The sequence below is a fragment of the Camellia sinensis genome, chromosome 5 (genome assembly GCF_055761805.1).
Source record: "Camellia sinensis isolate YWXY chromosome 5, ASM5576180v1, whole genome shotgun sequence".
Classification (NCBI taxonomy): Eukaryota; Viridiplantae; Streptophyta; class Magnoliopsida; order Ericales; family Theaceae; genus Camellia; species Camellia sinensis.
The window spans coordinates 195835942-195861344 of NC_138965.1; the positions used below are offsets into that span (position 1 = coordinate 195835942).

Below are 25403 nucleotides of genomic sequence, written 5' to 3' on the forward strand. Positions count from 1 at the left end.
AAAATGCATAAGATTAACCCATAATTGCTCCATTCAAAAATATCTTGTCCACGCTTAAATTTTGTTTTTTGTTTTTTTGAGATGGGCTATCGCCATGTTGCACCCCTTGTTAAGTTGTTGAAATTGATGACCTTTCATTTTATTAACAAGCTTCCATAAGAGCCCAAAACCAAAATTATAATGTGACCGTTTGATGCAGCTTAATTTTATTTATTTATTTATTTTTGGGATAGTTACATTTTACTCCATGTGGTTTAACGTGTTTTCACATCACCTCTTGATGTTTATAACTATACTCATAAACACCCTGTGATTTTGACTAAAGTGCAAAAGTGATAGGATATGACAGAATGATGGAAAAGACTAGAATATCCCTAAATATTTATATTGCTTACATGCTATAGTCCTTTCAGTTGTTTGACTATGATTTTCAGAGATAGAAAGAGAGAAAGATACACACGGGTTAAGGTTTCAAAAGATTTTGTCACGGCCCATACTAGCGACCAAGGCTGGATTCACAATTAGCTAATTCTAATTCCAAGTTATTAAATTAAATAATGCAGCGAAATAAAATAAAAGGCGTTGATAAATATCCGAAGCGTACGTGGAAATTATTATTATTGTAATGATGTTATATGATGATTACAAGAAGGAAAGAAAAACATGATATTTATATCAAATTTGAGGTTTTGATCCATGAGATAAAACTGTCATTCCTTAAATTTCTTCACCTGAAAGGGGTTTTAACAGCTATAAGCACATGACAGAGTGAGAAATATTATACTAAGAGTATAAGGGTATATATAAATCATCATGGATAATTACTTAGGCTAAACAAAGAATAGTTTAGCTCGAATTAATTATTTTAATAACAGACATATAATTCAAAATCATATGAAACAATCATAACCACAGTGCATAATAAAATAGAGGGTCAATGGATCCATGGCAGACAGAGGGTCACAACGTGACTAATTAGAGGGCCAATGGTTATTTTAGTCCCCCAGGCATGAGATTGTCATAGGGTCACTAAAGTGACAATTCAGATGGCCAATAATTATTTAAGTCCTCAAGGCATGGGACCTCCGTGATAGTACTTATTCAAAACTAATGTTTATAAAATCATTATCAAATAATTTTTAAAAGTTAAACAAACATATCCATGGGTTTCAATTTAAGCAAATAGAGTTCAGAAAATAATCCACGTAATTAACACATTAACATAACTATAAAGCATAAAATATATTGTGGTGAATCAAAATATAATATAAAATAAATTGTGATAACTCAAAACATTCATAAAATATAAAATAAATTGTGATAACTCAAAACATTCATAAAATATATTGTAGTGAATCAAAATATAATATTACTCACCTCATTATTAACCCTTAGCCTTTACTTTCCTGTTATTGTTTACTAGTATGTTGCACTTGCTCTGTATCTATGTATCTTTTTGTTCCTTTCCAAAGTTCAGCGACTCACTATTTATAGGGGTATATGCATAGTCATGTGGCAAGTTTTGCCACCACATGTCACTTAATCCATTTGCCATCTGCTCCTTCCCTAGGTGACTTATCCTAGCTAAATATGCATATTCACCACCCTACGTGCTAGGGTGGTGACAGGACGGGTATATCCCATTTTTCTTTTCTTTTTTACATTTCACTTTATTAACCATTCCATATTTTATTATACTTTAATATTATTTATATATATATATATATATATATATATATATATATATTTTCATGGTATTTAATTAAACATTTAGGGTGTCATATTTCTCCCCTCCTAAATAGAAGTTTGTCGTCAAACTTGACGTGCCTTGATTTTCGAAGAGGTATGGATATTTGGCCCGCATTTGATTTTTGGCTTCCTATGTAGCTTTTTCGATTCAATGATTCCTTCATAAGACTTTTACAAGGGGTATAGTCTTGTTTCAGAGAACTTGATCACGACGATCGAGAATCTGCACTGTTGTTCTTCATAAGAAAGATCTTCTTGAGTGTCCAGGTTTTCATAATCAACAAAATGCTTTGGATCTCAAAAATATCGTCGAAGCATTAAAACGTGGAACACATTGTGAACATTGGACAATTCTGGTGGAAGAGCAAGATGATATGCTACAAGGCCAATCTTTTTCAGTATTTCAAATGGTCCGACGTAACGTGGGTTCAACTTCCCTCATTTTCCAAATCGAATGACTCCCCTTGTTAGTGAGATTTTTAAGAAACCGTGCTCTTCTACCTGAAATTCCAAATCTCGTCTCTGCGTATCCGCAGAGATTTTTTGGCGGCTTTGAGCAGTGCGAATTCGCTGTTGGATGAGTTGAATTTAATCACTCATTATTTGCACGATTTCAGGGCTTAACAGTTTCCTGTCCCCGACTTCTGTCCAACACAAAGGTGACCGACAACTCCTTCCATACAATGCTTCGTATGGTGCCATTCCAATGCTTGCTTGGTAGCTGTTGTTATAGGCGAATTTCACTAACGGTAGGTGATCATCCTAATTTCCTTTGAGGTCTAGCACGCACACATGTAACATATCTTCCAAAGTTTAGATTGCTCTTTTAGATTGTCCATCAGTTTGTGGGTGATAACCAGTGCTAAACTTCAGTGTTGTTCCCAAAGCTTCTTGCAATTTGTTCCAGAAGTGAGATACGAAGCAGGGGTCTCGGCCAGACATGATTGAAACTGGAGTACCATGCAATCGAATGATTTCTTTGATGTACAAAGTAGCGAACTCAGTAAGGGAGTACGTGATTTTGATTGGTAAGAAATGTTCCGACTTTGTTAATCGATCTACTATAACCCATATTGCATCATTTTTTGAAACTAACTGTGGTAGCCCGACCACGAAGTCTATAGCGATCCCGGGTTTACCCTTGTTGTACAATGATCCGGACATGTGTCCGTGAAGGTTGGTAGTTGTTTATTTCCTAGTTTGCATCCTCTTTACTTTGTATTTTGAGTTATGGGATGTGTTGGGCAGGTTTGTTACAGGTTGGTTGCGTTTGGGAGCCTAGTGTTGCTGCCCAGATTTTTGGTCCTTCGCTCGAGCGAGGAGTTTGTCGCTCGAGCGAGGAGTAGTGTTGCCCCGGTTCTGGACCTGAGAGTTGTAGTTTCTGGCTCGAGCGAGCTTTTCGTGGCTCGAGCGGTCTGGGTTTTTCTTCGCTCGATCGAGAACTTCTTGGCTCGAGCGAGAGTTTTCTGTGTCTGGTCGCTCGAGCGACCAATCCTTCGCTCGAGCGAGCGTGTTTTATATCAGCGGACAGCAGCGTCTAAAACATCACTTTTTCAGTCCCTTTCTTTGATTAAACCCTAAATCCGACACTCTCTCTCTCTAAACTTGCACTCTCTCTAAGATTTGATCTCCCTAAGGTGTGAATCTAGCCTAGGGCCTTTGTTAAAAAGATAGAGGGCGTTGAGAGCTTCGATTTAATCTGAAAAAGTTTGGATTTGGAGCAAGTTGATCTTGGAGTCTTCATCTCCTTTGTGGCTTAAACTTCGAGGTAGGGATATCCTACTCCTCTCTATGGGTTTTGTCTTTAAATTTTGGTATTTTGAGATGTTGGGCTTGGTTTGGTAATTTTGTGAAAGTTTGGGGCTTTTGTGTAATTTTACAAAAAGTTGGGGTTTTATTCATAATAAACCTAGATGCATGTTTAGCATGAAAAAAATGGAATGATTGCTGAATCATTGAAGAAAATGGGACCTAAGGGTTGAAATGGTAATTATGGAAAATGGTCTAATTGCATTGTTTAATTAATTGGGATAATTGATTGATGAGAAATGAGGAAATGAAATGTTGATTGAATATCCATTTGTGCATTTATTTTCTGTTTTAGAAATAACTGCTTTGGGCTATCGGTGGAGGATAGTCGTGATTGTTGTAGACAATGTATGTTGATTAGGCAAACTGAAACTAATCAATGGAATGTGTTATGGAACTTGACAGTTGCTAGAATACATTAATTGTTTGTATTGTGTGATTGTATATAGAACCAATGTGTTTATATACGTTATGTGTAGAGGAGGAGATAGGGGATGTACTCCGCGGTTTAGGGGAAGATAGGGGATGGACCTCTAAACCGGATAGGTATTTGGAGGAGATAGGGGATGTACTCCGTAGACAGAGCTCATATGCTTGCCTAGAGAAGTGAAGATAGAGCTCATATGCTTATCTTTGTGAAGTGAAGTGTGGATACAGCTTGTATGCTTATCTGTGGATATTGTTGATATACATATCTGTTGTAGAGTGTGGATACAGCTTGTATGCTTATCTGTGGATATTGTTGATATACATATCTGTTGAGAATGTGGATATAGCTTTTATACTTATCTGAATGTGAGATATAGTTTTTATACATATCTGTGGAAATGATGATAGAGCTAGCATGCTTATCTGTTGAAAAAGGGAAAATGAAAAGTAATTGGGACTTGTAAGTCGTTGACATAAATATGTAATTTATGTGATTGAATCAGTGTTGACCAACTATCAATTGCTAATGTTTTAGTCATTGTCCATGGTTGGTTTAGTGTATTTCTACTGGGCTGTGGCTCACCCTATATGGGAATATCATTTTCAGGTGCAGGAAGCATGCTACCTCCAAGGACATAGCTGGGAGGCTAGTGGCGGACATAGTTTTGTCGTTTTACTGTTGATGTATTACATGTAATTTCAAGCCAAGGGCTTAATGTGTAAACGAGTTAGAACTCTTTGTTGTAACCAAGTGTTAACTTGGAAAGCTGTAAGCCCGTAGGGCATTTTGTTATGAGGTTAACATGTAATACTTATGTCTTGGAATTCTAATGAATGAAAGGAATGCGGTTAGTTTATATGTAAATGCATGTCTTATCTGATGGGTTTAATGTTATTATTTTGAGGGCGTTACAACTTGGTATCAGAGCGTACCGGGTTCGAATACTTTGGGTACGTGGGAAGTGATTAGGATCACAATGGGTTTGTCTCGCTTGATAGAGACTTAGATGTGGTATCATATGCTATGTGCTTAAGTGATAACATGCTTATGTGACTATGTGGGTATGGGATTTAATTTCTTGGATGTTGATTGGATCCTTGAGTTTCTGGAAGTCTTGTTGGAAAAGCACTTGATCAATGCTGTTTCTAACCGGAACTCTAGTAACGTCTTGGGACTATCATTATCCGGAAATGAAGTTCGTAAGTGCTTATGTGTTTATGTGCTTATGTGGAGTGAATTACACTTGTCCATGCATTAGGACGTGAGTGTTTAGTTTCGGCACACCTATGAATGTGCTAACGTTCTGTGTTACCTTTATTAGGATATCAGGACGAGGAAGAGGTGCTAGGCGTGGTAGACCTGCGAGGCAGGAAGTACCGTTACAGGGTGAGATCCCGGCAGTGCAGGAGGGAGTTGGGCAGGCCAATGTGGTCGAGCCAGTGGGTCAGCAGGCTATGGGTGCCTTGGCCAGAGAGATAGCGGGAGCTTTGGGTATTCTTAGAGCTGGGAATCAGGCAGCTGAGACAGGGCCTTCCTTCTTGAAGAGGGAGTTCTTTCGGTGTAATCCGGATGAGTTTATCGGGGATACTAAAGAGCCGCTTAAGGCAGATGAATGGCTCGAACAGACAACGAAGACGTTTGAGATGCTTGGCATCGAGGACGGAGCACTGAAAGTGACCTTGGCATCCTTTCAACTGAAGGGAGATGCGGGTCAATGGTGGAAATACGAGAAAGCTCGTGTTGGTGGTACTTGGGAGGCGTTTGTGAATGCTTTTCAGGAGAGGTTCTTATCAGCAGCAGCTAGGGAGAAGCTGAGGGATCAGTTTAGCCGGCTTAATCAGCAGGGCTTGTCAGTGGCCGAGTTTGAGGCTACTTTTACCAGTCTGTCTAGGTTTGCACCTGAACTAGTGGCGTCTGAGGAACGCCGTTGCTATGAGTTTGAGCGGAAGTTGAGGCGGGGCCTCAAGTTGAGAGTTGGTGGGTCTTATATTCGAGAGTATAGACACCTAGTGGATGCTGCAGCTCATATGGAGCTTATGATGCAGGAGGAGGATGAGGGTCAGAGAGGCTCCAAGAGGAGCCAGGATAGTCAGAGTGATGGCAGGAGACAGAAGGGTTATAACCCTCAGCAGTCTCAGGGTGCAGTCTCTAGATCGACCTTTCCAGTGCCGAGTGTAGGCTCGGGGAGAGGCAGTCAGGGGGAATTCACTTGTTACAAGTGTGGCCAGCTGGGTCACAAGGTTTCAGTTTGCCCGCAGAAGGGTGGGGGTCAGAAAGCTGCTTCTTCTTCAGCTAGACCGCCGAGTCAGAGTTTGGGCAGGGGGCAGCTCTTGATTTGTTATCAGTGTGGACAACCTGGGCACATGAAGAGGTTTTGCCCACAGTTGAGTGCCACTTCGGGAGCGTCTGGTTCTAGGCAGACGCAGGGTTTTCAGCCAGCTCAGTCTGTGCAGGCCTCGAGGGCCAATCCGGGAGCTTCGTCATCCCAGTCTGTGCAGCAGTCTTTTGCTCCGAGAGGTGAGCAGGTAGACCAGGGGCCTACGGGGCGCGTGTATGCTGTTACCGCGCAGGATTTAGTACCAGCTCCATCAGTAGTGAGAGGTACTTTTTTATTTTGCAACTCGGTTGCTAATGTGTTGATAGACACGGGTGCATCTCATTCTTTTGTATCTGCTGCATTTGCATCTGTTTTGGAATTGGAGTTAGCACAGTTAGCATCTCCTATTTGTGTGGTATCGCCTTTGGGCGGTGAGTTGATTCTGAAACAGGGTGTTAGAGGATGTGATATAGAGGTCGCCGATTATAGGCTTCCTTTTCCGTTTGTTGTCATGCCCATGAAGGGTTTTGATGTTATTTTGGGTATGGACTGGTTATCGTCATACCGGGCTGTTATTGATTGCTACCGCCAGAGGGTCACGTTATGTACCTTGAGCGGGGAGTGGTTCCATTTCTTGGGAGACCGGGTTGGTAGTGTTTTGCCACCGGGGTATGATTCGCGAGGGCGAAGTGAGCTTAGTAGTCTACTTGCTAGCTTTGAGAGTGGTGAGAGTGGTGAGACCCAGCATGTATTGCCGAGGGTGGTTTGTGAGTATTCGGATGTCTTTCCCGAAGATCTTGTTAGTTTGCCACCTCACCGAGAGATAGAGTTCTCTATTGATTTAGTGCCTGGTACGGCACCGATTTCTATGGCACCTTACCGTTTTGCTCCAGCAGAGTTGGTTGAGTTGAAAGTTCAGCTCCAGGAATTGCTTGATAAGGGCTTTGTTCGCCCTAGTGTTTCACCGTGGGGAGCACCGGCCCTCTTTGTTAAAAAGAAAGATGGTGCCTTGAGATTGTGTATTGACTACCGGAAGTTGAATCGGGCTACGGTTAAGAATAAGTATCCTATGCCCCGTATAGATGATTTGTTTGACCAGTTGAAGGGTTCCCGTTGTTTCTCTAAGATAGACTTGAGATCGGGTTACCATCAGTTGAGGGTCAGGGAGGAAGATATTCCTAAGACGGCATTCCGTACGCGGTATGGCCATTATGAGTTTCTAGTGATGCCATTCGGACTTACCAATGCACCGGCAGTCTTTATGGACTTGATGAACCGGATTTTCCGGGAGTTCTTAGATCGATTTGTGGTTGTCTTTGTGGATGACATCCTTATCTATTCGTCTTCTGAGGAGGAGCACGAGGCACACTTGAGAGTAGTGCTTGAGTTACTTAGAGCCCATAGGCTGTATGCCAAATTTGGGAAGTGTGAGTTCTGGCTGGGGGAAGTCAAATTTTTAGGTCACGTAGTATCCGGGGAAGGGGTGTCTGTCGATACATCCAAGGTTGAGGCAGTGCAAGATTGGGCACAGCCTAAGAGTGTGTTTGAGATCCGCAGTTTTCTGGGATTAGCTGGGTATTACCGTCGGTTTGTGAAAGATTTCTCCAGGTTAGCGTCACCGTTGACTAGACTGACTCGGAAGGGAGTCAAGTTTGTGTGGAGTGAGACTTGTGAAAAGTCGTTCCAAGAGCTGAAAGTTAGATTGACCACCGCTCTGGTATTGATTATTCCGGAGAGAGGGTTGGGTTATGCGGTTTATTGTGATGCCTCACGAGAGGGTTTGGGCTGTGTGTTGATGCAAGAGGGGAAAGTGGTAGCTTATGGCTCACGTCAGTTGAAAATACACGAGAAGAATTACCCCACACACGACCTAGAGTTAGCAGCTGTGATCTTTGCCTTGAAAATCTGGAGGCACTACCTTTATGGTGAGAGGTTCGAGGTATTCTCGGATCATAAGAGTTTGAAGTATTTGTTTACACAGAGAGACTTGAATTTGAGGCAGAGGAGATGGATGGAGTTCATCGAGGATTATGATTTTGAGTTGCATTATCATCCGGGAAAGGCCAATGTTGTGGCCGATGCCCTTAGTAGGAAGACCATTAGTGATGTTGCTAGTATAGCCATCCGGGAATGGGTGATGTTGGGAGCACTGGGCGAGTTTGATTTGCTACTGGGCGAATCTGTCGAGGCTGCGGCCTTGTTTTCTGTTGTCGCGCAACCTACACTTGTGATTAGGGTGTTAGAGGCACAGAGAGGTGACCTTGAGGTAGAATCCCTCCGAGAGAAGATCTCCAGTGGGAAAGTTGAGAAGGGTTTGACGGTGTATCCCGACCTGAGTGTGAGATACCGAGACCGTTTGTTTGTACCGGAGGCTTGCCGAGAGGAGGTACTCCGAGAGTTTCACCATTCGCGCCTTGCGGTCCATCCGGGAGGTACTAAGATGTATCAGGATTTGGGTCGCCAGTTTTGGTGGCAGGGTATGAAGAGAGATGTGGCTGTCTTCGTATCGAAATGCCTTACTTGCCAGCAAGTGAAGGCCGAGCATCAGAGGCCAGCGGGTTTGTTGCAACCCTTGCCTATTGCCGAGTGGAAGTGGGAGCATGTCACTATGGACTTCGTTGTAGGTCTTCCGAGGACTCAGCGGGGTAGTGATGCTATTTGGGTGGTTGTAGACCGGTTGACTAAGTCGGCGCACTTTATTCCTATGCGCGTGAGAGATTCGGTAGATCATCTTGCCGATTTGTATATTCGGGACGTAGTGAGATTGCACGGGGTCCCAGTGACGATCGTCTCAGATAGAGATCCTCGTTTTACTGCTAGGTTGTGGCAGAGTTTGCAGAGTGCACTGGGCACTAAGTTGACCTTTAGTACGGCTTATCATCCTCAGACTGACGGGCAGTCCGAGCGTACTATTCAGATCCTCGAGGATATGCTTCGGGGTTGTGTCCTGGATTTCAGTGGGACGTGGGAGAGGCACTTGCCATTGGTAGAGTTTGCCTACAACAACAGTTTTCAGTCTAGCATCGGTATGGCACTGTTTGAGGCCTTGTATGGCCGACCGTGTAGGTCTCCAGTTTGTTGGGCCGAGGTGGGTGATGCACCTTTGTTGGGTCCGGAGTTGGTTAGGGAGACGACGGAGAAAGTTGAGCTTATCCGTAGGAGGCTTGTTACAGCCCAGAGTCGACAAAAGAGTTATGCCGACCGTAGGAGGAGGCCTTTGGCGTTTGAGGTAGGTGATCATGTCTTTCTGAAGATATCACCTAGACGAGGCCTGATGAGGTTTGGGAAGAGTGGGAAGTTATCCCCTCGGTTTATTGGTCCTTTTGAGATCCTTGAGAGGATTGGTGAGGTTGCTTATCGATTAGCCTTACCACCGCAGTTGTCCGGAGTGCATGACGTGTTTCATGTGAGTATGCTTCGGAAGTATGAGCCAGATCCATCACATGTGTTGGATTGGACTGATTTAGAGGTAGATGAGGATGCCTCGTATGAGGAGAGACCGGTTCGGGTCTTGGATAGGCGGGATCAGGTCTTGCGTGGCAAGACCATTCCTTTGGTGAAAGTCTTGTGGAAACATCACGGAGTGGAGGAAGCCACTTGGGAACGTGAGTTGGAAGTCCGAGAGAAATATCCGGACTTGTTTGTTGATACGTAATCTTGTATTTAAATTTTACATTTTGTTGAACTTAAGAGCTTTTATATATGTCTTAAGTTGTGAAACATTGAAAATGTTTTGGTTATTGGAAGTATGTTTTGGAACTTGCCTCATATGGAAGTTGAATGTAACATTATAGGTGTTAAGTATATTGTTGACATTGGAAAGTTAGTGCATAATGTTAGTGCATGTTAATAATACATATGTTTGTGTTATGTCTCTTGTTTAAGGGATGGGATGACCAGTAATGGGTCGAATTGTTGAATGTTAAATTGTAACATTGTTTAAAATGGACGAAAACCTGTTTTTGAAAACTTGTGCTTAATTTCGGGGGCGAAATTCTTTAAGGGGGGGAGGTTATAGCGATCCCGGGTTTACCCTTGTTGTACAATGATCCGGACATGTGTCCGTGAAGGTTGGTAGTTGTTTATTTCCTAGTTTGCATCCTCTTTACTTTGTATTTTGAGTTATGGGATGTGTTGGGCAGGTTTGTTACAGGTTGGTTGCGTTTGGGAGCCTAGTGTTGCTGCCCAGATTTTTGGTCCTTCGCTCGAGCGAGGAGTTTGTCGCTCGAGCGAGGAGTAGTGTTGCCCCGGTTCTGGACCTGAGAGTTGTAGTTTCTGGCTCGAGCGAGCTTTTCGTGGCTCGAGCGGTCTGGGTTTTTCTTCGCTCGATCGAGAACTTCTTGGCTCGAGCGAGAGTTTTCTGTGTCTGGTCGCTCGAGCGACCAATCCTTCGCTCGAGCGAGCGTGTTTTATATCAGCGGACAGCAGCGTCTAAAACATCACTTTTTCAGTCCCTTTCTTTGATTAAACCCTAAATCCGACACTCTCTCTCTCTAAACTTGCACTCTCTCTAAGATTTGATCTCCCTAAGGTGTGAATCTAGCCTAGGGCCTTTGTTAAAAAGATAGAGGGCGTTGAGAGCTTCGATTTAATCTGAAAAAGTTTGGATTTGGAGCAAGTTGATCTTGGAGTCTTCATCTCCTTTGTGGCTTAAACTTCGAGGTAGGGATATCCTACTCCTCTCTATGGGTTTTGTCTTTAAATTTTGGTATTTTGAGATGTTGGGCTTGGTTTGGTAATTTTGTGAAAGTTTGGGGCTTTTGTGTAATTTTACAAAAAGTTGGGGTTTTATTCATAATAAACCTAGATGCATGTTTAGCATGAAAAAAATGGAATGATTGCTGAATCATTGAAGAAAATGGGACCTAAGGGTTGAAATGGTAATTATGGAAAATGGTCTAATTGCATTGTTTAATTAATTGGGATAATTGATTGATGAGAAATGAGGAAATGAAATGTTGATTGAATATCCATTTGTGCATTTATTTTCTGTTTTAGAAATAACTGCTTTGGGCTATCGGTGGAGGATAGTCGTGATTGTTGTAGACAATGTATGTTGATTAGGCAAACTGAAACTAATCAATGGAATGTGTTATGGAACTTGACAGTTGCTAGAATACATTAATTGTTTGTATTGTGTGATTGTATATAGAACCAATGTGTTTATATACGTTATGTGTAGAGGAGGAGATAGGGGATGTACTCCGCGGTTTAGGGGAAGATAGGGGATGGACCTCTAAACCGGATAGGTATTTGGAGGAGATAGGGGATGTACTCCGTAGACAGAGCTCATATGCTTGCCTAGAGAAGTGAAGATAGAGCTCATATGCTTATCTTTGTGAAGTGAAGTGTGGATACAGCTTGTATGCTTATCTGTGGATATTGTTGATATACATATCTGTTGTAGAGTGTGGATACAGCTTGTATGCTTATCTGTGGATATTGTTGATATACATATCTGTTGAGAATGTGGATATAGCTTTTATACTTATCTGAATGTGAGATATAGTTTTTATACATATCTGTGGAAATGATGATAGAGCTAGCATGCTTATCTGTTGAAAAAGGGAAAATGAAAAGTAATTGGGACTTGTAAGTCGTTGACATAAATATGTAATTTATGTGATTGAATCAGTGTTGACCAACTATCAATTGCTAATGTTTTAGTCATTGTCCATGGTTGGTTTAGTGTATTTCTACTGGGCTGTGGCTCACCCTATATGGGAATATCATTTTCAGGTGCAGGAAGCATGCTACCTCCAAGGACATAGCTGGGAGGCTAGTGGCGGACATAGTTTTGTCGTTTTACTGTTGATGTATTACATGTAATTTCAAGCCAAGGGCTTAATGTGTAAACGAGTTAGAACTCTTTGTTGTAACCAAGTGTTAACTTGGAAAGCTGTAAGCCCGTAGGGCATTTTGTTATGAGGTTAACATGTAATACTTATGTCTTGGAATTCTAATGAATGAAAGGAATGCGGTTAGTTTATATGTAAATGCATGTCTTATCTGATGGGTTTAATGTTATTATTTTGAGGGCGTTACAAAGTCCATAGTAATGTGCTCCCATTTCCATTCAGGAATAGGGAGTGGTTGCATCGTTCTTGCAGGTCTCTGGTGTTTTGCTTTGACACGTTGACATTACAGACATTTGGAGACGTGGCTCGCTATGTCTCTTTTCATTCCTGCCCACCAGTAGTATTCTCTTAGATTGTGGTACATCTTGGTGTTGCTAGGGTGGACCGCAAACCTCGATCTATGAGCCTCCACCAATATCTTCTTCTTGAGCTCTGGTATGTCAGGTACACAAATTCGATTTTGGAATTTCAGCATCTCATTGCTTATAGTGAAGTTAGGATTGGGCGTACTTCTTTACTCCTCGTACTTTTTTTTTCAAAAGTTTATCTTCACGTTAGTGTGCTTTAATTTTTTCAATCAATGTGGGTTCCACGATTATGTTAATGAGCAGTCCATTGATTTTGTGGGGAGACGAGGGTATATGCCAAACTTCTGGTAGTCTTTTGGCTCAAAGCGTCTGCTATCACGTTAGCTTTGCCTGGATGGTGGTAAATCTCCATATCGTAGTCTTTTATGAATTCCAGCCACTGTCGCTGCTTCATATTCAGTTCCTTCTGTGTAAACAGATCTTTAAGGCTCTTGTGATATGTGTAAATTTCGCAGGCTGCTCCGTAGAGATAATGACGCCAGATTTTGAGGACAAAGATTATTACAGCCAATTCCAGATCATGGATTGGATAATTTTTCTCGTGAGGCTTTAGTTGACGTGAGGCATAAGCAATGACTTTTCCTTTTTACATAAGAATGCAACCCAAACCATTGTATGAGGCATCGCTATAAATTACAAACGCATCAGTTCCTCTGGGGAGTGCTAGTACAGGAGTTGCCACAAGCTTATTTTTCAACTCCTAAAAGCAACGTTCTTGCTTGTCAGTCCATTCAAAGGGTGTGTTCTTCTGAGTTAATTGGGTCAAGGGTGATGCTATCTTCGAGAAATCTTGAACGAAATGTCGGTAATAGTCGGCTAGACCTAAGAAGCTTTGAATCTCGGACACGTTAGTAGGTCGTGGCTAATCCATGATTGCTGCAACTTTTTGGGGGTCAACTAAGATGCCATCTTTGTTGATAACGTGATCGAGGAAGTGTATACTAGTGATCCAGAATTCACATTTCTTCAATTTGGCATAAAGTTTATGATCACGTAGTGTTTACAGCATTGTTCATAAGTGTTGCTCATGATCCTCTACTGATTTGGAGTATATGAGAATATCGTCAATGAAGACGATGACGAACTCATCAAGATATAGTTTGAACACTCAGTTCATGAGGTCTATGAAGGCCGCTGGAGCATTTGTGACACCAAATGGCATGATAAGAAACTCATAGTGCCGGTAACGTGTTCTGAATGCAGTCTTCTCGATACTTTCCGTTTTGACTTTTAGTTGATGATAGCCGGAACGCAAGTTAATTTTAGAGAATACTTGGGCACCTTGAAGTTGATCAAACAAGTCGTCGATTCTTGGCAAGGGGTATCGATTCTTGATGGTGACTTTGTTCAGCTCCCAGTAATCGATACATAACCTCATCGTGCCATCTTTTTTCTTTACGAATAATACTAGAGCTCCCTAAGGTAAGGTACTAGGTCGAATGAAACCTTTGTCCATGAATTCCTGGAGTTGGGTTTTTAATTCCTTCAATTCCGTCAATGACATGCGGTAAGGGGATTTTATGATATTAAAGTCAGAGGCCTTTGGTAATCCGAGGATTACTGGCCGGTCATGACGCCAACCCAATAGGGGCGAGTTTGGGTTGTGACAATGGGTATGGTTTTTGACCCAATTAGTAGAGGACATAGGAGCTGGCAATGACATTGGGTGAACATTCATTTCAGACAGACAAAAAGGATTGGTGCACACCTTTACATAGATTTTGCCTAATGTTGAGCATATGTATTGCTTGAGGCACTTTTACACCAACTTCAAACAGAAGTTTAGGGGAAAAGAGTTTAAGGAGCTGATGTGGAAAGCTACAAAGGCTAGGACAAAAAAGGAGTTTGGTTATCACATGAAGAAGTTGGGGGAATTGGAGAAAGAAAATAAGCCAATGGCCGGTCATGACGCCAACCCAATAGGGGCGAGTTTGGGTTGTGACAATGGGTATGGTTTTTGACCCAATTAGTAGAGGACATAGGAGCTGGCAATGACATTGGGTGAACATTCATTTCAGACAGACAAAAAGGATTGGTGCACACCTTTACATAGATTTTGCCTAATGTTGAGCATATGTATTGCTTGAGGCACTTTTACACCAACTTCAAATAGAAGTTTAGGGGAAAAGAGTTTAAGGAGCTGATGTGGAAAGCTACAAAGGCTAGGACAAAAAAGGAGTTTGGTTATCACATGAAGAAGTTGGGGGAATTGGAGAAAGAAAATAAGCCAAATGAGTGGTTAATGCAAGAGAATCCTGAAACATGGGCCAGGTCTTACTTTAGCACAAGATCCAACTGTGATATTCAAGTGAATAATCTAAGTGAGTCTTTCAACAAGTACATATTTCTAGTAAGGGATAAACCAATCATCTCAATGATGGAGTGGATTAGGAGGAAACTGATGAACAGAGTACAAGTGAAGAAAAATGGAATGGAAATATATGGTGGCTCTATTTGTCCAACTGTGCAACAGAAATTAGAGTCAAACAAAGAGGATGCTAGGAATTGCTTTGTTAACTTTGCAGGTGACTTAAAGTTTGAGGTGGATTGTTATGATACAACTCATGTAGTGGACTCGAGGGCAAAAAACATGTGTATATAGGGATTGGGATCTAACAAGTATACCTTGTAAACATGCCATAAGTTTTGTATACCTTACTAGGGAGAAACCTAAAGCTTATGTGCATAATTACTTCAGCAAGGAGACATACTTGAGGACATATTCTTTCATGATAAATCCTATGCTAGGGGAACATGATTGGATTGAAACTGGATATGATACAATAGCCCCTCCTTACTATAGAAAACTAGTAGGGAGGCCCAGAAAAGAGAGGAAGAAAGCTACTGATGAGCCCAAGAATGTACATAGGATGTCAAGGAAGTCGAAAATAGTGCAATGTGCAAAGTGTATAGGTTTTGGACACAACAAAAGATCATGTAAAGGTCTAGCACACAAGAAATCCATAATGTTCAAGAGGAGGGGTGGACCAACCACCAGTTCCAGAAAATCTGCAAGTCAACCAAGCAAGGTAAGTTCATTCAATTTTACTAATTTCATTTGTATACAAACTAAATTCATTTCAATTTCAGTAATTTCATTTTATCCATTTCAATTTGAATTGAATTGTTATTGTTCTCAAATTCTTCATCTCAACAAGCTACAACACACACATCTTCATCCCAACCAGTTGCCACTCATCCTATTTTATCCCAACAAGCTGTTAGTACTCACCCGTCTTCATCTCAACTAGCTGCCACTACTCAATCACAACCAACAATGCCATGTGGAGTAAGTGCAAGTGGAAGTGGATTTGCAGCAGCTGAAATGAATGTAAAGGACAATGCAAAGGGCTTGAGGGATTAGGTTTAGATGGCCTATCTTATGATTCAAACAGAAGAAGTTTTTTGTAATTGAAATGTTGTTGACATGTTGGAATGTTATTGAATTGTACTCACAACACCTGTTATTTTTGTTGACATGTTGGAATGTTATCTTATGTTGGAATGCACAAGTTTTTGTAATTGATATGGTGGAATGTTGTTGACATTAAAACAGGTTTTTGTAATTCAATTGTTGACATGTTGGTCTTAGGAAGCAGGTTTTGTAAACATATGTTGATTTATTGATACTTAATGAACATGCTTCAGGTGTTAGAATTGTATAGGTTTTGTAATTGAATTGTTGAAATGTTGGTCTAAGGTAGTCAAATAGCATAATTCTTCAAAAATATATTTCATTTATAGCAAAAATAGACTGAAATATTACATATCTTCCTTCCTCATATTAGGTTACATAACATTTTTTTTTTTGCTTTCATTTGAAAGTACATGCAATATAGCATAAAAATAGTATCCAGCTTCCTAGTAACATTCTTCGATGCAACTTTTTTTTTTTTTTTTTTAGCCTTTTCCACTTCTAACTCCATATGATTTATTCGTTGCACGAGTCTTGGTAGTAGATCACGCGAGCGGCGGCACAATGGTGGGTCAATCCACTCAAAATATTCACAAGTGGCATGAATCTGAAAATTTTAATAAATAAGTTTAGATTTTTTTTTCAATATTATATAACATAACAAATAAATAAATAAATTACTTAATTATTAAATATTGAAAGTGATTACCCCATAATTTGCACATCCTATAAATCTTCTTCCCATATTTGCATTTGTCCAAGCTGTTCTAACCAGAGATCTTTGGTCACAGTAGTATGTACGAGCTAAACTTTGCCCACTATAGTGGGAACCTTGAGAGGATGACATTTTCAATAATAGAAGTGGCCCCAGAAATTTTTTGGCTGGAAAATTGGGTTTGGTTGCTTCATGTTTATATAGGCAAGTAGTCGGCCAAATTAGGGCCAAATTGGTCGTTTAACCCTTCCATTTTGGCGCCAAAACACTTAAAACCAACGCAGCCACGCTTCTCTAGTGCGTGTTACACACGCGCTGTTAACTTTATTGGTTTCTGTCACTTTTGCACTTTAGTCAAAACCACAGCGTGTTTATGAGTACATTTATAAACGTCAAGGGGTAATGTGAAAACGTGTTAAACCACAAGAGAGTAAAACGTAATTATCCCTTTATTTTTTTGCTTTTAACTTAGTTTAAGCTAAAATGTAAGATTTGGTCCAGTTTTTTGAAATAGCTTATCCTTATTAAAATATGAAGTTTCTTCTTCTTCTTTTTGGGGGTGCGTGTGCTCGCATAAAATTATGAAGGTTCGCAAATTTCTTATCTTTATTGCTTACATAATTTTATGTCAAATATGAATCTTGTTATATAGATCTCACAAGGATAATAATTTTTTCATATCACTGCTCTCAGGGCGGCCTTGAGTTATTAGGGGAGGTAAAATTTTTAATTGTTTGAATAAAATAAAAAAGATAAAAATTTATTTCTATTGTATTATAATTTAACAAAATTTAGATAACATATATTTGTATAATAGTTGAATTTCAATTGGTTGAATCGAATATTTATTTTTTAGCTTGCCAATGCTATAATAACTAAAATTTATTGGGAGTAAAGATGAGAATTTTCAACACTACTCAAGCAATCTATAAAATTAGCAAGTTAGAATTAACTATTTTTTAACATGAATCTAAGTATGATATGACTCAATAACATAAATTATTGGTTATATATTTTAATATTCACTAAGGGATGCCATGACATTTTTTTAATATTTTATTTAACTCCATTTAATTGAATAAAAAAGTATGCAAAATAATAATTAAGGCTAGTATCTTTTTTTCATTTAATTTATGTATTTTTTGTTACCTATTTTAGAGTCAATCTAGTAAAAAAATATATAGTAATAAGGTACAATTTTTTTTTAATTAAAAAAATGCAATTGAATTAAAATCAAACATTCTATGAATAATTTTATTTAGTAGAAATAAATTTTTATAAAATTCAACATATGGGAAAAATTTTAATCTCTCCATACACTTGCTAAGTTATTGTTAACTAAAAGTGAAAGTTTTCACATTAAATATGAATCGGACACGAATCAAAGGAACACCATACGACAACATAAAAATAAATAAATTAAATTAATATTGAAGTAATTAAAATAATACCATACGAAAATATGAAAATAAATAAATTAAATTAATATTAAAATAATTATAAAATAACACGATATATTATACTTCCCTAATTAAGAATCATAAATTTTATTTAAAATTAGGGATTCGAAACGAGCACTTTAGTCGCCTCACCCCAGGCCGGCCCTGACTATCCTTAATTATTTTTTATTTTTTTATTTGAAGGATATAAAAGCAAGCTCGTAATTTAAAAACGAGAGGTTTAAGCCCCTAGGTCCTGCGTTCAACTCTCTTCTGGGCCAATCTCCTAGGCGTAGCACAGTTTGGTTAGGAAGTTGATCTCAAGGATGCCTTATCAGCTACTTGGCGTGGGTTTAATTCTCCCCCGCTGTGCGAGTCCTGACTTAAACGGAGCTTACCTTGGGAGGTCGGGACAAGCTTCCAGGAAGTTGACCTTAAGGATGCTTTATCAGCAACTTGGCGTGGGTTTAATTCTCCCCCGCTGTGCGAGTCCTGACTTAAGCGGAGCTTACCTTGGGAGGTCGGGACAAGCTTCCAGGTTATAGTCTCTTACTCGGAACGGACAACAGGACACCCTGGTGATCTCCTCAAAGGGCGTTGTCTTGGACCTGCAGGAGAGTGGGAGGATTTTCCTGTAACCAAAAAAAAAAAAACTTGTGATAAGACTTCATCTTAAATGACTCTATGGGATTGTTTGGTTAGCAACTAACATAATATACTTATTGTTTTTTTTTTTTTTTTAATCACATCATCTCTTTATTTTTTTTTACATTGTTTCATAAAAAAATAAAAAATAATTAAAATAATCTATTTTCTATTTATCAATAATTAACACAGTTAGTAGGCCCATCCACGTTGGAATGTTTTGCATATATTTATTTGGAGGTAGATCTCTTCCAATCCAAAATCTAAACTAGTATGTGCTATTTGAGCCCGTAGAACTCATCACAGCCTCGTTTAGATAATCTAAACAATTTATTTAATCAGACATTTCGTATATTTCATTCACACAAAAAATTAGGTTGATCGAATAATCGTAACATATTCAATTTATCACGTTTTTACCAAAAAATTGAAGACAATTGTATTTTTAAAAATAAATCATACATTTTTTAGGTGACAAACATAATAAATTAAACAAATTACAGTTATTAGATCAATCTAATTTTTGTGTAGATGAAATATACAAAGTGTCTAACAAAATGAACGATTCGAATAATTGAAACAAGATCCGTGATGAATTCCATAGACCAAATAATACCCTCCAACCTAGCTTTTAAACTGGGGAGAATTCTTCACCTATTTATTTATCCTTGTGACAACCCCTTTTCTCCCATTTAACTTTTGACATGGTATTTCCTGTAGGCTTGGAAAAATACTAGATTAGAATTTATTCATTTTTGTTTGCCTTTGTCTTCATTTACCTTCTATGATTAGCATCTTGTAAGATTTTTTTATAGTTTTTATTTTTGTTTTTTTAACAGAAACATTCAACCAGGGAACGGTGGGAACAATATTCCACAATAAGTGACTAACGCAGAATTCTAATCTCAATGAAATGAATAAACTTTATAATATCCCTATCAGAGGAGGATCCCCTCTCGTTTGAATTGAAGGGTGTTATTTGGGCTTGTGAAATCTATCATAGGTCCCGTTTTGATAATTCAAACCGTTCATTTTATCAGGCACTTTGTGAATTTTTATAAAAAAAATTAGGTTAATCCGATAACTACAATTTGTTCAATTTATCGTTTTTTTTTTTGCAAAAAAAATAAAAAATAAAAAATAGACAACGATTATATTTTTAAAAATAAACCATACATTTTTTTAGTGACAAACTCAATAAATTAAACAAGTTACATTATGAAAATATATTAAGAGTAATTGACCAAGTTAGCAATAAAGATATATGTTCACATTGTAAAATAGATAAAAGATACTCCAACATCCTAAGTTGTTTATTTAACAGAGAAAATAATAAGGTCATCGCCTTCATTTTATTTCCCAGCCTCAAACCATGCCCATCTGATTCTTAGCATGTGTAAGGGAATGATATATTATGCTTTATGTTTTGCTGTTCCAGGATATTTTTGTTCCAGGATCTATTCACTAAATGCCTACTAACTATAATGATTTTGTTTTAGTCTAAAATATCTTTTCATACATTTCTTTCGTTTCTAATTATTATTATTATTATTATTATTATTATTATTATTATTATTTGCTATGAAATGTCACTCCTTTTAAGTCGCAATATTAATCGCCTACTGGGACAACATTTCTACTTTAAAAACACATTTATGCAGTTCAGAGTAAGAATTTTATTAGAATTGCCTTTATGTTCAAGATATAATCGTGGTTTGGACCATTTAAACATATTTTAAAGAAATCAGAGAAAATGTACCAAATGCAAAAGAAAATCTATAGAGAACATATATTAGCATATTCTAGATTTTGACTCTCGTCTTTAGAATTAAAAGATGATTATTTTTTTTATAGAAATTTCAATTTGAGTTGCGTCAGAAGTAAGTGGTAAATACGTATGTTGTTTGTGATGAATTCTTATTTGTAATGGGAATTTACTGTGCTTATGTTTTTTATTACAACGAAAATGAATAAATAAATAATTTTATACATTTTTGTAATATAAAATTCATTAATGCTTCTAGTGATGAAAGATCAAGATTGATTTTATTACTTTTCAACACACCATTTACATTGTTACTGATATATATATCTATATATATCAATTATGGGAAGCTTACACAAGAAATCAGCTTTTTAGGAACAAATTTATTCCATTCCTAAAAGTGTAATATTTGTTGGGAAAAACTTTAGCCAACTAATTTACTCCGTTGTGAAGTTTGTCCCAAGTGGTCCGTTCGGAAAAGGCAAAAAATGACTTTTAGAGACAAAATTTTGTATTTGTCACTATAAATAGACTTTTAGAGACAAAAATACGTAATTACAAAAAGTTTTAATTTTGAGACAACCAAAATTTGTCTCTAAATGTCTAATTATAGCCAAGGGCAAAAGAAATAGTTATGGAGACAAAAAATTAATTTTTGAGACATTACAAATTGGTCTCTAAAAGTTTTAATTTTTGGGACAAATGAAAGTGGTCTCTAAAAGTTTTAGTTTTTGGGACAAATGAAAGTGGTGGTTAAATTAGTTTTGCAGGAAATTAAAAGTGGTGTGCAAAGGTTATAATTTTTTTGAGACAACTAAAATTGGTCTCGAAAAGTTTGATAAATATATATATTTTTTGGCCTTTTGATTTTGTAACAATTATTCTAAAAATACTAGTTTGAATATCAATTTATATTTATTTCTTGATTTCTTAACAACTAAACAAAAAATATCAAACATCACTGGATCATCTGTTCATCTCCAAATTAAAATTCAACCACACCAAAAAAAAAAAAAAAAAGGCTTATCACATTTAATAACAAACAAATACCATGTTCTGATTTATTAGTACGCAATATCTTGATTGTATATCATAAATTGACAGAGATTTCAAAAGTATCATTTCCAATTTATAAAGCTAGTGCCATAAGTATTATTTGTAGCATTCAACTATTCAATGAACAGATTGTAATTGGAGTTATATCTACCTACATAACAAAACAACTCATCGCATCTTCTTCTCAAATACTTCGTTGAAATGGCATTCAAAATCTAGCAAAGAGCTCCCAAGCTTCAAATCGTCGCAAGCTTGCAGGACCTGCATAGAACTGAGATCTTAGACCAAACTTGCAAGACATGATAATAAGAAACATTGAAGACATAATGCTTTCTCAAACGCTCACTCCCAAAAAAAAAAGGAGGAGAGAGCAGTGAAAAAATTAAAAAAGAAAAACATCCCCAAGCCAAAAGATTAAGAATAAAGGTTTATAAAATAAAAAATATGGATTCCTTTAACATCTAATCACAATTGCCAAGATGAAATAGCTCTCCACCAAATCTAACTTCTTCATGACGATATATGGATATTTATTGATAAAAAAAAAAAAAAAACAAAGAAAGGTAATTCATGTAGCACAAACATTTCCAAGCAAGCTAATGCATTCAATTTTAGATTCAATATATGCTCTGGATTTTGAGATATGCCTTCTTGATGAAGAAGGAAAAACAACAAATTTCCATTTTGAGGCCAAGCTATTGGATTCTATCATGAGACTCTGAACCAATACCATCTCCAAGGGTGGGACTCATGTGGTCAATTGGTAAAGACGCAAACTTGACCAGAAAATCATACTATGAAGTAACATTATGGAAGTCCACCAAAAAAGGAAAGAATGGAATGTGCAAACAGCCTACCAAAAGCTTGATTACCTGAGAGAACTGTAATTGATGGCCCAAAACTTCAAATAGAATGGTTGAAGTGTCGGGAGAATTTAACTTGGAATGGAAAATTTGAATAGTGTAAGAAACATGTTTTTTTCAAGTATAAGGAAGTGAAAATTTCACAACTACCTTTCATGAATGACACACTGCTTGAAGTAACATATTAATATTACATGACATTAGAAAGGAAAAAAAAAAGGTGCAGGCTTATCATAAGTGGTCTTTTAGTGTAATCATTCAATAAAATTAGTACAGATTTCTTCTACTAAGAAACTATATTACAACAATATGTAACGAACTGTCAAAAAATTGTCTTGCTAATGAAAACAAGAGAACTCAAGCTGAAAACTAACTAGCTATAATTAGAAAGATGCCTTGAGTAATCAAGTAGCAGTCTAAATTATTCCTGAAAACTCCTATTTATATCCATTGTGAAATGCTAACTGCCATGATTAAAGAGTTTAGGGAGGAAAACAATGTTCATCTCTAATCTCATGTTGGCACAAAAAATTAGAGGTCTCTTTGTGTAATAATCTCCTTTGCTTCCAAATATAAAGGATGCTCAGGTCTATTCGGTGTGTATTCATCCTTTTGCTTTCAACTATAAAGGGCGCTCAGGTCTATTTGATATTCATCCATGAAGTTTGTTTATACTTCCTGTCTTCCTTATATAAGCTTAATCAAATAATCAACACAACAGATCTATAGCTGTATGCAAACACATATGCAAGCACAAAAATGCATTTAGAAATGGGGTACTGACTTCTGATATGTGAGTGTTGTGTTTTTATGTGGGAATAATGTGTAAATTACTTAATGCTGTCGTATAGAAACCCACAAAGGAAATCAAATGTAGATCTCAGAAGATGACTTACTAAGAAGAAGAATCAATAGAGGGTCCTCTTCGATTGATCTGCTGCATCAAGAAGTCGACTTTGGCATTGTATTCCCGTGCGATCGGACTCCAAGATATGAATTCTTCCCACCAGCTCCTTATTGATTCTTCGTTGCTCTTTAACCTCCCTTGTAGGAGCCTCATTATCCCTCTCAAGTTGGGCATGGGTACGTTTTCCAGATAATGTTGTACTTGGTTTCGACCATGCCCTAAACCTCGTACGTAGCCAGATTTTTGTCCAAATACCTCAATAGAAAGTTGCTCATCAGATAGCAAGCCAGATCCATCTTCAATAGCTTTGTCTTGTTGCTTTTCAAGCTTGTACTACAATAATCATTAGTTGAGATAAAACTAAGTATCCATCCACAATTTATTAAGGATATCAAGAACGAAAGTACGTAAAAATTGATGTTTTACATGTCTAATCTCAGCATTAGCATGCACCCATGCCTCTTTTTTCTCACTAAAATGCGTCTTTTTGTATAACTCAACAAGTCCAAGTTCCTCTCCAGTGGCACGGTCTCACTGTGCCATTTATAGCACACATTAAACATCAATATAGATTACGTTGTTCAATTACAATTGCAAAACATAAATTATAGATTCTATAATTAATACCTCATCATATTGCACTTTTTTGAAGGCTTTCGAGCTAGCAGTGTGGAGGACTTTCAACTTCTCCCGATTCAACTTATTCTTGCCACATCTCACCTATTATTAAATTCATAAGTCAAAGTACAGAGTGTTTCTTTTATTATTAAACATTTCTCATCTACAGAAAATATAGAATTGGAGATAGCAGGTTGATTTGGGTTAAGTACATCCCAAATCAGAGTACAAAGTGTTTTATTATTAAGTTAGAGTACAAAGTGTTTTATAAGAAGAGAGTCAGCTCAGATTATCCCAAGATGATGTGCTTTGAAATTGTGTGTGTTTTGAACACAAGCAGGTTGATTTGGGTTAAGTACATCCTACCCAAAGTCCAATTCTTTGGGTGGTTAGCTTGGAAAAATAGAATTTAAAACCATTGTGTTTCTACAAAGAATTGGAGCACTTCATAGTTAAACCACTGTGTTTGACAGAAAATGAGACAAGATTGACAAAGTTACCTTATAGTCCTTGTCAGACCACTTTTCGCACAAGAACCTCCACACCTCTTTTTCCATATTTTCAGGTGGATCCGCAAGGGTAGATTCCATTGTAGGGAAACTTCTAAAGTGTTGTTGTAGGTCATGACGATAGCTCTTATATAGGTCATGCATCAAATTGAGGATAGATTCGATATCATACGGTTCATTGGTAAACTTAAAACCTTCCTGTCATACCAAACAAGAAAAAATTAAAGCACATTAAAAAAGAGTTCTGAATGTGTATAATGTGGTGTTATTATGAAGAAGTGATATTATTGAATTGATCATTCAAGGGGTCATTACCTCTCTCTCGTTTTATGAAAATTGATAGGTTGCTTATGCAGATTGAAAGATAATGCACAGAATTATATAGCTGCACATGTGAGTCACATATATAGAAATCAACTGGTTCTTATTTTGGTCCCCATACTCATCAGTACTGACTCCTTTAATAATTCTTGCACAAAACATGTATTATTATCAAAGTCTCCTTTGCTCAAGTTCATGGTATGTTTTACCATTTTAATTTCTTAATTTCTTAAGATTCTATCTTTGTAAAGATTATGTTCCCACTGAAAAGGACATAGATAGCTCTGGTAAGGAAGGATAGCAGACAATTGTGTCTTCTGGTAGAAGAGAACACACAACTAGTGGAAACATAAAAGGTCTGAAGGCCACACATCTCACAGTATATATATACATCTATATATTTATAATAATAATAAATTCATGCAGAAGATGTGGATGGGAATAGCAGCCCATTAAGCTTTCTAGTTTCAACTGAGCAAAACTATGCTCCCTCAAAGTTATTTATGGTGCTTGTTAATTATTGTGGCAGAAACAAATAAATGGTACAAACAGTGCTATCAAAATGCTTGGTGAAATAATTTGGGAAGAGGAAATTTACAAGGGAAATAATTGTCTAGAA

At 37.7% G+C, this 25403-nt stretch overlaps 1 protein-coding gene across 1 annotated transcript; it reads right to left on the bottom strand.

Moving 5' to 3' along the window:
- Positions 1–21541: 21541 nt before the first annotated feature.
- Positions 21542–25396, bottom strand: LOC145788611 (uncharacterized). Its single transcript, XM_082871025.1, has 4 exons — positions 24455–25396; positions 23964–24056; positions 23326–23669; positions 21542–21827 (listed from the first exon to the last, which is right to left on the bottom strand). Coding segments are annotated over exons 1-4 (591 nt in total). The 5' UTR covers positions 24608–25396; the 3' UTR covers positions 21542–21826.
- Positions 25397–25403: the final 7 nt, after the last annotated feature.

What these genes read in the sequence shown, in the direction of transcription:
- LOC145788611 (XM_082871025.1), bottom strand. Translation starts at nt 24,607, where the DNA reads ATGCATGACCTATATAAGAGCTATCGTCATGACCTACAACAACACTTT. An exon ending in GGTCTGACAAGGACTATAAG is followed by an intron (nt 24,057 to 24,454) that starts GTAACTTTGTCA and finishes ATTTAATAATAG; the next exon opens with GTGAGATGTGGCAAGAATAA. An exon ending in AAAAAGTGCAATATGATGAG is followed by an intron (nt 23,670 to 23,963) that starts GTATTAATTATA and finishes TGATTATTGTAG; the next exon opens with TACAAGCTTGAAAAGCAACA.